This window comes from Squalius cephalus (genome assembly GCF_949319135.1).
Source record: "Squalius cephalus genome assembly, chromosome: 12".
In the NCBI taxonomy this organism is placed as follows: Eukaryota; Metazoa; Chordata; class Actinopteri; order Cypriniformes; family Leuciscidae; genus Squalius; species Squalius cephalus.
This window is the reverse complement of record NC_137133.1, coordinates 30,988,606-31,001,999: the sequence shown is the minus strand read 5'-3', so window position 1 is coordinate 31,001,999 and position 13,394 is coordinate 30,988,606. Positions and strand designations below refer to the sequence as shown.

General features: G+C 37.3%; 1 protein-coding gene across 4 annotated transcripts in view; it reads right to left on the bottom strand.

Annotated features, from left to right (window-relative positions):
* Nucleotides 1-13,394, bottom strand: part of fam184ab (family with sequence similarity 184 member Ab) — a 117,849-nt gene that overhangs the window by 61,945 nt on the left and 42,510 nt on the right. For all 4 annotated transcript variants that reach the window (XM_079887775.1, XM_079887774.1, XM_079887776.1 and 1 more), the window contains exons 5-6: nt 11,282-11,463; nt 7,650-7,835 (exon numbers count right to left, since the gene is read on the bottom strand). In XM_079887775.1, the coding sequence (XP_079743901.1) occupies nt 7,650-7,835; nt 11,282-11,463 (368 nt within the window). The remainder of the gene's footprint in view (nt 1-7,649; nt 7,836-11,281; nt 11,464-13,394) is intronic.

Sequence of the window (13,394 nt, the reverse complement as noted above, 5' to 3'; positions counted from 1 at the left end):
AGTGAACATTCTGTCATTTACTCAACCTCATGTCGCTCCAAATTCATACGAGGAATGAAACTCATACAGGATTGAAACAACACGAGGATGAGTAAATAACGTCAGACGTTTCATTACTGGATGAACTATTCCTTTAATCATGATAAAAATCTTTTTTAGGCTGTGGCATTTTGAAGGCATAACCGCCTGAAAACTTAATTTCAAACATGTCAGGGTAGTGCCTTAGGAAATCCACTTAATATCAGTCTCAGGAAGTAGGAAGAAATAAGATGACAAGATTTGCAATGCAAAAACAAAGCATGAGAAGAAATTAATAACTATATATTATTCATAATAAGATTCTTCAGCTTTCTAGACCTCTCCTCGAAAATAATAATACAGAAACTAATCATAGTCATCCTGTGACATTTACAGAACAAAATGCGATTTTTGATTGTTTCCTGCCCACCACAGTCAGAGGATACAATGGGGCTGATTATTGCGCTTTCAAGGTAGTACTGAAGTAATATTCCTCAAATATATTCTGGTTATACATCCTAACTCTAAGAATTAAAAATATGTAATTAATTCAGCCTGAGTTGCTTAATGTAGACACTTCATTAAACTTTGTTTTGCAGATATTTAAAATTGAAATTAGAATATCTCCCATTGACTTAGATTGATATAATGTAAAAAAAAAAAAAGAGGCAAAATGAGGCATTAAATGAATAGTCATTAAGATGTTTTAATGTTTTTGAAAGGCTGCATTTATTTGATCAAAAAAGTAAAAACATTAATACTGTGAAATATTATTACAATTTCAAATTGTATATTTTGATGACAAAGCTGCATTGTCAGCATCATTACTCCAGTCTTCAGTGTCACATGATCCTTCAGAAATCATTCTAATATGCTGATTTGCTGCTCAAGAAACATTTCTTATGATCAAAGCTGAAAGAAGTTGTAATGCTTAATTTTGTGGAACATTATTTTCAGGATACTTACTTTCAGGATCACTGTAATGCTTTCTTGCTGAATATATATGGGATATATTATATATAGGATACTTTGAAATATATATACACAGTATTTGCAAGGCTATAGTAAAATTAAAGTCTAAAACTGTCAATCTTGTTTCCTTTCTGAACAATGCATAATTATATCCTAACATATATTAAAAGAAGAAAAAGAAGCAAGTGGATGATGTGAAAGAGCAGAGCGATAGATGTTGACAAATGAAAGATGACAGAGACGAAATAATCTCTCCCGTTCATTATAAAGAGCAGCGGCGAGCTCCTTGCACATTTTGATTAAAGTCCACAACGAATCAAACCCACGTCACTTCATTTCTGTGCATGTTCATATACCCATCACCTAAAAGAACAGCCAGTGAAAATCCTGTGCGTGTGCGGGCGCGTGGGCCTTGAGGAGAAAGAAGTCTTAAGTACGCCTGTTTAAAAAATTGATGGTTAGCACAGACGAGCAAATGGGCTGAGCGCTCAGTATAGCCGGCAGGTGTGCATAATTCACTCCATCCCCAATTCAAGGCGCACAAATATGCAAATAGCACCTCTTGAGGGTGCCGGCTGTGCCTCAGTGACATGCGTTGAGATGGTAAAAATGGATCCATGCTGCGATCCGTGTCAAATTAAGTAGAATCCAGTTGTGATCTCCCTCCCAGAAAATATCAAATACATCGCACACATGGGGCTCTATTCTGTGGAGGTTTCCAAAATAAAGGTTCTTCTAATGCCACAAGGTCTGTCATCAGAGCAGTGAGTCACCAAACAAACACACTATGGACACACACTACAAACCGAATGCGCTCTGGAAAAGAAAGATAAAGAAGAGAAAGAGAGAGGGCCCTAGGCTTCTTCTAAAATAGGACGTCAGCGCGGTCGTCATGCTGCTCCTGTACAAGACTGTGAGTCAGCGGCACACTCTAACAGAGGCCACTCTCATTGATTATTCATCTGCGCCTCAATTTTTCAAACTACATTTCCATTTCTGAGAGTAGCGGGTGCTATGGCGTCGGTGAGATAAGCCCAGAGCAGTAATGTGATTAACCGGTTGCTGCTGCGGCATCACGGGCGATGTCCGCCGGCACAAAGGTTCGCTGAAGGGTCGTACAGGTTTGACAGCAGGTGATAAAGGCGGAGCGGGCCGGCTTTGGGCAGGCGTAATCTCTGTAAGCGTGAAGGGAACTTTTCAGAATGAGTTAAAGTGAGAAAATGAGATCCATTACATTAGCATGCATGCTACATTCTAAAGGTATGGGAGATGTAAATACGATTGAGTATGTAGAAACTATTAGCATTTCTAATAATGCTCAGGTGGTGGTGGACTTTTCAGAAGTACATGATTGCTTGCTCATGGGAACTTCTGGAGTCGGTCACCAAAGGAAAAGGACAATGCTAACTAGCTAATAACACCACAAGTACCTAAACACTTTAATAGCAACTATGAGGTAAAAAATAAGTATGTTTCCAGATATTAAGAGCCTCTTAAAAAAAAGACTTGCCCTGCCAACATTTTCAACAATTTTCCTGACACACAATAATTTCTACAGTAAATGTATATTTTTCACATATAATTAGGTATAGGGTAACCTATAAACTCCCCTGCTAGTTCGCTGTTAATGATATGCTAAAGCCCGCCCGCACGTGACGTGATTGGATACAAGGTAGTTTGTGACGCAAGAAACACCAGCGATTTCAAACCGTGTTTTTGAGACTGTCTTTGGGTCACTGGACTTTTAAGGAGAAAATACTCAGCAATGGTGTTGACTTATGAATCTGCACATGGTTTGTCTTAAAGCATATTAAAAACACCACATAGACATATAAACGACATTAAAAACTTGATTTTCACCACAGGGGTCTTTAAAAAACGGTATCATCGTGATTTTCACAAATATCTTAAGCAGCACAACTGTTTTCAACACTGATAATAATCAGAAATGTTTGTTGAGCATCAAACCAGCAAATTCGAATGATTTCTGAAGGATCATATGACACTGAAGACTGGAGTAATGATGCTGAAAATTCAGCTTTGCCATCACAGGAATACATTACATGTTGTATTTTTGATCAAATAAATGCAGCATAGGTGAGCATAAGATACTTCTTTTATTAAAACAATTTGTTTGTTTTTGCAATAGACACCCTGATGAAGGCTTACTGGCCGCAATGCGTAGGTGTGCCGTTGCTTGTCACCTGTTTTTTTATTTATTTAAGCCATGAAAAAATAAAGGCTTTTTATATGTTTCTAAAAACTAATATTCAAGTGCCTTGGATTGTTTTTTTTATGAAACAAAAACATTAGTCAACATCCTCATTAGACTTTGGCTTCAGAAATAACCCACTGCTGCTCTGCTATGTTCAGCTAACAATCTGTTGTGTGTGATTTATAATTACAAAAAGATTAAGTAGTTGTGAACTGTATGGATATGGATGTGCCGGGCTGCTGGCAGCTGCCTATTTTGAGGGAGGGTGACAGATTGCGCTCTGACTGAGTCAATTCAGTGTCGCTTTCTAGGCTTTCATTTCATATGCTATCGGCTAGAGAAATCAAAACAGACGGTTTAGTCATTACGTTTGCTATTTACGAACCTGTCTCCGCTGATGAGTGAAATAACAGTTATGCCTTTCATTGTTAAATCAATGAAGATGTGTCTTGTCTGGGACACTTTGAGCAGGGTGGAGAGGGTGAGATGGAGGCAGGACGGAGGTGAGAGTGTGTGTGAGGTGAATTTGCACTGTTAGGCAAGAAAGCAGGGCTGAGTACTGCACTATTCCTTTCAACCAAACCTCCTGGAGCTGAGGCACCTGCGCTTTCCCTTTCTGTTTCTCTACTGGATTAGCATTTTTTCACTCACACACACTCCTAAAAATAGAAGAGAAAAGGCTTAGGATGATTAGTCGACCTACATATCGCCAAGTCCGATATATAGTGGCCGATATTTGGCATTTTTTAAACATCGGTATCGGAGAATAAGTTTACTGATGTGTCGGATTCTCCGTCTTCATTAGTTTACGGTCTCTGTTTAATAGTCCTATCTAGTTAGAACCGATAAACTAAGAAAGTATTATAGCGTTTGCTTTTCTATTACTAGAAGGCTACTAAAAAGCCAAACACTATGGCCTGGTTTCACAGACAAGGCTTAGATTAAGCTAGGATTAGGCTTGAGTTTAATTAGGACATTTAAGTAGCTTTTATAAACCTGCCTTAGAAAAAAAACATTACTGGTGTGCATCTTGAGACAAAACAATGGCACAGATATATTTTGAGATATGTCAGTGCAAGTTGCTTTCAGTTAAAAAAGCTCAAACATGCATTTTAGGTCCAGGACTAGGCTTAAACCCTGTCTGTGATTTTTTTTTTTAATTAATTTTCAAATGATTTATTCCTAATTTATTAAATATTAATAAATTATTATTAGGATCGGCCATCCTGCTTTCTAAGATATCGGCACCGGCCATTAATATCGGTCGACCACTAGTTATGAATAAAAACAAACGCAGCCAGTTTACATGGGAGAACCTCCTAAAGTTTCACAAACTAAATTTATTCTCTAGTTCTTTAGAAAATGATCTGGTGCTTTCAGAGGCGTCATGCACCTGCTCTTTTATTTGAAGTGGCAGTTCTGGTTCACTTAATGCCCTAGGCAAAATAAGACATGACCAAAAAGAAGCATTTTTTTAAACCACTTTAGTAGTTATTTATTATTGTTAAATCAATGAAGATGTGTCTTGTCTGGGACACTTTGAGCAGGGTGGAGAGGGTGAGATGGAGGCAGGACGGAGGTGAGAGTGTGTGTGAGGTGAATTTGCACTGTTAGGCAAGAAAGCAGGGCTGAGTACTGCACTATTCCTTTCAACCAAACCTCCTGGAGCTGAGGCACCTGCGCTTTCCCTTTCTGTTTCTCTACTGGATTAGCATTTTTTCACTCACACACACTCCTAAAAATAGAAGAGAAAAGGCTTAGGATGATTAGTCGACCTACATATCGCCAAGTCCGATATATAGTGGCCGATATTTGGCATTTTTTAAACATCGGTATCGGAGAATAAGTTTACTGATGTGTCGGATTCTCCGTCTTCATTAGTTTACGGTCTCTGTTTAATAGTCCTATCTAGTTAGAACCGATAAACTAAGAAAGTATTATAGCGTTTGCTTTTCTATTACTAGAAGGCTACTAAAAAGCCAAACACTATGGCCTGGTTTCACAGACAAGGCTTAGATTAAGCTAGGATTAGGCTTGAGTTTAATTAGGACATTTAAGTAGCTTTTATAAACCTGCCTTAGAAAAAAAACATTACTGGTGTGCATCTTGAGACAAAACAATGGCACAGATATATTTTGAGATATGTCAGTGCAAGTTGCTTTCAGTTAAAAAAGCTCAAACATGCATTTTAGGTCCAGGACTAGGCTTAAACCCTGTCTGTGATTTTTTTTTTTAATTAATTTTCAAATGATTTATTCCTAATTTATTAAATATTAATAAATTATTATTAGGATCGGCCATCCTGCTTTCTAAGATATCGGCACCGGCCATTAATATCGGTCGACCACTAGTTATGAATAAAAACAAACGCAGCCAGTTTACATGGGAGAACCTCCTAAAGTTTCACAAACTAAATTTATTCTCTAGTTCTTTAGAAAATGATCTGGTGCTTTCAGAGGCGTCATGCACCTGCTCTTTTATTTGAAGTGGCAGTTCTGGTTCACTTAATGCCCTAGGCAAAATAAGACATGACCAAAAAGAAGCATTTTTTTAAACCACTTTAGTAGTTATTTATTTAAGTGTAAGATATATTAAGCTGCATTAACACTGTCACAAACAAATCCCAGATCAGAATTTGTTGCACACGTTCAAACCACTTTCAAATGTGGTTTTAAATCAGATACATATCCGATATCTGGACATCTGACCTACGTCAAACACGAATATCCGATTCCTCTTTGAATTCCAAGCCACCACAAGGTGAGGGCGACACGTTTGGCCATAAAGATAGCTTGTCTTCATAATTAATGTCGTATTATGTCTTCATAATTAATGTCGTATTATGAAGCAGACTTGCCTGTATGTGTTTGCACTTAAATTCAAATTTTTTTTTTTTACTGGGTTGGAAACTTTATACTTAAGAAATTACGTGTGAACAGACACATTCAGGAACATAGAAACTGGTGTTCAACCTCTGCCCTGTGAATTTTTAAAATAGCTTTGCTACTGAAAGCTACATTATAGGCTATTTCTCAGCAATGAGATAATTTCACTGTTTTTGTAAATAAACTAATGAACACATGGTAATTCTCAATCTCTCTCTCGTTAATTCCTTCGAATTCATTCAAATAAATGAAATCTTAGTGCGCTACTAAGATAATCGAAAATTGCATTATTTCCGGTCTATATCCGTTCTGTCAGATTTTGCGCTGCAAACATCCATGACAGCTTTTACTAAATCATGGCCACCTGACGTGAAATATCAAATAATTTTAGTACGGCTATTCGAGACCAGAGGGTCAACCATGTCGCATAGTAAAACAATCACCAACAGAATCGTTTTGGGCGGGGATTAATGTAAACACAGATATCAGATTCCAGATGTGTCTAAAGTGAATGTAAACAGACGGGACAAAAAAAACAAAAACAAAAAAATATCGGATATGGTCAAAAGATCAGGTCTGTGCATTAAGACTTGCAGAGTCAATTCAGCAGTCTTAGTCTAGTGTTGCAGTTGACATTTAAGACGTGTGGAGCAATATAGTTAGGATACCAAAATAAAACTTTTAAAAAGCAGGAAAATACACTTCTCTATCTTTTGTTGTTTAAATAAGTTTAGCCAGTGTTATTTAGGTATTATTTATATACTATTATATTTATATACTATTATAGTAGTTATTAACATTTTGACATATTTTCTATTTTCATTTTCATTTTAGTTTAAGTTAATGTTTTTTTCATTTAATATTTTTTTAATTGTATGTAGCTTCAATGTATTTTATTTCAATTTCCAATTATCACCTCAAATTCAGCTTATTTTATTTTATGTTTATTTTCAATTTGTTTCAGTTATTTTAGTTCTAATATGATATTTTTTTACGTTTAAGATTTCAATCTAATATTTATATTTGATTTAAATTTCCGAAAACAATTTTTTAGCAATTCTAGTTTTAGTTAACAATAACACTGAAAACTAACTAAATAACAAACAAACAAACAAACTAATTAAAATATCTGTTTTTAAAACATAGTTTTGTATCACAACATCTAAAACAGTATTTTGGCTCAACTTTCATCTATCTCTGTACCTGATTATTATCTCAGCAGACAGACTGGATCCTTGTGTGCTTGTAAATAAATACTAATAATTGTGTTTTTTCAAAACTCAATAATTTGACAAACCAGATTAAAAACGCATATGTTCTCCAATCCTGAACCTGTTACAATTGTTCTCCCTGAGCTTCCACTTGCACTCAAAGGTGCTTCCGGTTCTTTCTCAAGGTGACACCTCCTGACTGATGCTAGACAGTGAGTTACATCTTCCGTCTGAACCTAACGTCTGAAGTGCAGTCATGCTGATATCTCGACAGGACAGCTGAGAGCGTTTAAAAACTTGTATGTGTATGTGGGCACAGCTGACAGCGATGTGACAGAGTTCACTCACAGACAGGAGGCGGTTCTTCTCTTTCTCGGAGATGCTCTGTGTGTTCTCCAGAGCGGCCCGGTGCTTCCTGGAGAGCTCCTCCACCGCCCGACTGTGGGTATCCTTAAAGTGAGCGGTCTCCTCTTCATATCTGACACGCAAGTTTATGAGCTCCTTCTCATAGATCTGCTTTTCCTCTCGAAGTGACTGTTGAGAAAGAAAAAAAAAATGTATTTTGTCTTTACATTTACAGAGAGAGAGAGAGAGAGAGAGAGAGAGAGAGAGAGAGAGAGAGAGAGAGAGAGAGAGAGAGAGAGAGAGAGAGAGAGAGAGAGAGAGAGAGAGAGAGATATTTGTATATAAATTTAAAAAACATCTAAACACACAAATTTCATTATTGTCCATCTGTTGCATTTGTATTTGTTTATTAGCACTTTTAAAATTGTGTTACAGTTTCTGAATATTTATTATTTTCATTTATTATATTATATGACTATATAATAAACTTTAATATTTCTAATATATATAATATATATAATACATTTAAAAAAAAAAGAAGTATTCCTGTGATGTCAATGCTGAATTTTCAGCATCATTACTCTAGTCTTAAGTGTCACATGATCTTTCAGAAATGATTCTAATATGCTGATTTGTCTTATTATCAATGTTGAAAACATGTATTCTTTGATGTGCAGCATTTATTTGGGATTGAAATCTTCTGTGACATTATAAATATTTTTACTGCCACTTTTGAACTATTTAATGCGTCCTTGTCTAATAAAAGTATTAATTTAATAATAGTTACATGAGGTAAAAGTTTGAAACATAAACAGCAAAAAGATAGATTGAAATGCATAGCCTTTAATGACAATTACTTTAATGCAAGTTGCTTCTTTATTCAACATTGGCAAACATCATATAATGCTACTGTGTTGATGTTTTTGAGTTATTTTTGCAGTTTGGTTTCAATAAATGTAAGGAACCTTTGAGTTCTCATAGGAAATGTTGATTCCTCATGAAACTACATTTAGTAGTGATGACATTAGATAAGTAAATAATTAGACATGGAATATTGATCTGTTGAAATATTTTATCAGTTCTTTAAACGCAAAGCTTCATTGGAGAAAGCAGTTGCTAGGAATCAGCAAGTTCAAACAGACATTTAATGGATACAGTACAGTCCTACCACATACAGTATACAAGGTATTTCACCACATACATAATTATGGGGATAAGAGATATTGATTTGAGATTAAACATTTAAAAAATCGTACCTGTTTGTTATCTTATAATCCATTACATTGTACAAAACAATCGTCGCAAAATGGCAGCAGCTGCGTTTGTATGTAACAACAAAGAGAAAGTCCTCGATACCGGTTAATATAATTAAATAACTGTGCACAAAATATTGTTTTGTGAGTTTTGATATTTTATTAGCTCACCAAATGCAAAACTTCCACGAAGAAAAACCATTCCTAGCAAGCGTAAAGCGGCGACTTCAATAACCCGGATGAGCCTGTGTTTTCAGTTTTTACTGGTTGTTATCGGGGAATAACATACCGCTGGATGGCGCGATTGACCAATCAGAATCAAGTATTCCATAGAGGCGTGTAATAATAATAATTAAAAAAAATCAGTACACATCAGTACTATATGGCTCTTTTCACATTCACATGAATAAACAGGATTCAAAGTGAAAGTCTGAGAGTCTGTGAAAGTTTGAGTACAGTTTATGAAAAGGGAACAAACAGGTCTCAATAAGAGACACTCAGACTGCCTCTTGTTCAGAAATGTCATGAATCCAATCTATAACAGTGAAAACTGAAAGACACCTTCAAAGCCCACACTGACACTGTGATGCAACTGCCCGCAAGTACACAAACTTCCTATTATAAGACCAGCAGAAGTGTCGGCAAAGTGAATCACTCCACAATCCTTTCCCGCTCTATTTAGTGAGCGTTGTCATAGTAACACCTAACTCAAGGCTGTGCTGCAAACAAACTGTGATGTGGGCGACAGAAAGAAACTGAGAGAAAGATTGATGAAACCTTTTCAAAGGGGAATTATCCTGAAATTCAAGCACACAGCAGCAAACCAAAAGAGACATGACGCTTCATATATTCTTCACAAATTTGACCAGTTGGTCTTACGGAAGTGTTTATGAGGATAATAATGTTCACAGCTAGAAGGAACAGAGTGAACAGAACGGAGTGAAACGGGATGGGAGTCTTTATAAAAAATGTATGTTGACCTTAAGATGTATTTGAATGGGATATAACGTTTCTTTCCATTTGGATTACATAGTTTTAACATTAAACTTAAGTCAGATTTCGTCAAAAAGATCTTTATTTGTGTTCCGAAGATTAACAAAAGTCTTTCGGATTTGGAATATTGGTAATTAATGACAGAATTTTCTTTTTCGGGTGAACTAACAACAACAACAACAACAAAAACATAAAAAATCTTACCAAACCCAAAATCTTGGTAACAAGACACTTATACGTATTACCATTTGTGAAGTTGTTTATTCTTAATTTCATTGTTCTCAGACAAAATGGTACAACAGCTCTCACTAGGACGATACCCTTTAAAAAGGTTCTAATATGTATCATTTAGGTACTAATAAGTACACTTTTGGTACCAATTTGCACCTTTGAGGTACTAATATGCACTCTTTAGGTACAAAGGAAACTTGCATTTAATAGACAAAAATAAGGGAGAATGACCGTAAGCTATGGGAAGAGAGAAGGGGAATGTAATTACAACGCGTCACAGGACAAACTGCGCCATGGCTCTTTTAAAAGTTTCCCAAAGTCTATTCTTTTAAAAGTCTATCCCAATTTTAGTTCTAAAACTGCTGAGAAGGATATTTCAGGAGCAAAAACAAGCCCACATTCCCACAATCTGTTTATTGGGGCTCTCAACGTATTAATAATGAATCAAAACCCAAATGCGACAGGACAGCCAAAAAGCCAAACTGCTAGAGCAGATTGTTGCGTGAAAACAGCACGAAATCCCATACTGTAGCGAGTCAAATAAATAGCCATGCTGTCTCCGCAAAAGAAAAATGATTGCAGGGCTGAGTGAAACCACTGAGAAATAAGAATTCCCATTCAATCAAACCAACCATCCACAAAGAGACATATTTTCTGAAGTCTTGCAGTGAGTTTTGAATTAAACATGGAGGTCTGGATTTAGCTGTGATAAAGCAGCTAGTGTTTAACACGAGATATGGGCTTGTATATGCTTTAAACATAAAACTAATGATGTCTCAGAGGAACTCATGTGAAATAAATGTTACTGCAGAAGATTGATGTTTGAGCTACAGACAGATTCTGCAAACTTGAGCTGTTTTTCCTCGCTCCATCTCTCCTACACACACCAACTACGCTTCAAGATCTTATTGCGCTACACAAATCATGCCCTCAAAACATATTTGGACACTTAAAAATGTCATTGCATTAGATATAAAGTATCAAACCAAGTGGCATCTGCATAAAATGCTGTAAGAGCTTTTCTTGACTTCCCTTTTCTGAGCCATTTTTGCTGTATAAATCCACGCTTGTGATGTCTGACAACCAGAAAGTGTCCAAACACTCTAAGCGGGCCTAAACGAATCCATATTCAGCAAACTGCATCGAATTGATCCGTACCTTCTCCAGGGAGACGACCTGCTGTCTCTGCCTCTCGTCCAGCGTCTGACATTTGTTCTGCAATGCCCCTCTTTCCTCCTCCAGACGTAACACCTTGTCCTTCAGACGAGACTTTTCCGATTCCAGATCCCGAATGACCGCCTCGTGAGTCATCTGAGTGGCCTGCAGGCTTCCGATCTGACCTGAACAGCAGAGAGAGAGCTGGAGATAGAGCTGTACAAGAGGGTCATTGCTTTGAATGTCATCTAACGCAGATGGGAGAAATACCCCGTAGAGGGCAGACAGAGTCAAAGATCCTTTCTAACTGCCAATACTGTGAATCTGAACAAAGCACATGGACTTGAACTATCACCAGCGATGATTGCTTACTCTGCAATGGCTTGATGGTTTGTCTATGGCAGGGGTGCAAAACTCCACAGCCCTGCAGAGTTTAGTTCCAACCCCAGTTAAAGAGGTGTTCACACTTGGCATGTTTGGTTCGATTAAAACAAACCCTGGTGCGATTGCTCTGTTAGTACGGTTCATTCAAATAAACGCCATTCGAATACTGCGGACCGAGATCGGTGAAAAAATGGGTCTCGGTCCACTTCTCAACAAACTCTGTTGTGGTTCGAATGAAATATGAACGCAACACGGACCAAAGGCAAGTAAACGAACCAAAAGCGGGACATGATGTCACAAGATGCGACCCTAAAATGACAGAATGCTCAAGCGTACCGTTTTTTCTCGTCGTAGTCGCAATGTTGCCCATCACAGTTCAGTACAGGATCAGAACTGCGTGTGTGACGGAGGGATTCCTGCCGCTGTTTTGACTCCTTTACACATTTTATAAGCTCTTCACAAGTTCTTAACTGGTCAAAATTACATCATATGTAGGCTACGCACATACAAACCAGCCCATTTAGCCCAGCACACAGCAATGTTTTGGATGTTCGGTGAGTTCCGTCGCGAAATATACGTGAGAACAGCAGACCAATCAGGCTGTGAACAAATCCCTATGCCTTTAAGTTTGGTATCTTTAGGTTCGGTGTTAAAATGCCAATGTGAGCTCTTAAGTCAGGGGTGCCCAATCCTGCTCCTGCCGATCGACTGTCCTGCACAGGTCATCTCCAACCCTAATCAAACACACATGCCTTTAATGTTCAAGTGATCCTGAAGATGTTAATTGGTTGCTTCAGGTGTGTTTGATTAGGGTTGGAGATGAACTGTGCAGGACAGTCGATCGGCAGGAGCAGGATTGGGCACCCCTGTCTTAAGTGGACCAGGACTAAAAGTTTTTTTTTTTTTTTGGGTCTAGACCAAACGAACCACACGAACCAAACTAAAAGTGTGAACACACCCTCTAATGCACCTGATCCAGCTAATCAAGTCCTTCAGGCTTATTTGAAAACTACAGGCATGTGTGTTGGAGCAGTGCTGGAACTAAACTCTGGCACTCCAGGAACTAAAGGTGCGTTCACACACCATGCTGTAATTAACGTAACAATTCTTAACTGTAAATTAAATACTAGTGTGCTGCTTACTGCGTACTGCACAGTATATCCTCCTGAGACCCAGAAAAAAAATACTTTTTGAGTTTAGTTTTTTTTCTTCATGTCATCACATTGTTTAGCGCAGGGATGGGCAACTTCGGTCCTGGAGGGCCACTGTCCTGCAGAGTTTAGCTCCAACCCTACTCAAACACACATGAGCAAGCTAATCAGCGTCTTAGGATTATTAGAAAACTACAGGCAGGTGAGTTTTATCAGGGTTGGAGCTAAACCCTGCAGGACAGTGGCCCTCCAGGACTGAAGTTGCCCATCCCTGGTTTAGAGCATAAGAAACAAATAGTAAAAAAAAAAAAACTTTTTTGTTATGCTATGTCCTCTCTAGTGGACACCAGGACTCAGTTGTTTAAAAAATAAAATTACATGTATATATGTATATATACATGTAATATATATAATAATATATGTATTATATGTATAGGCAAAAACAATGAGATTTTTATTTCAATCACCAATAAATGCTGGGGTTTCAGAATTTATTTTAACAAAAATTTTTATAAAGATGATTCTCAACTATGTTATGAAAGATATAATGGAATGAATTGATACACCATTTTACTTTATGC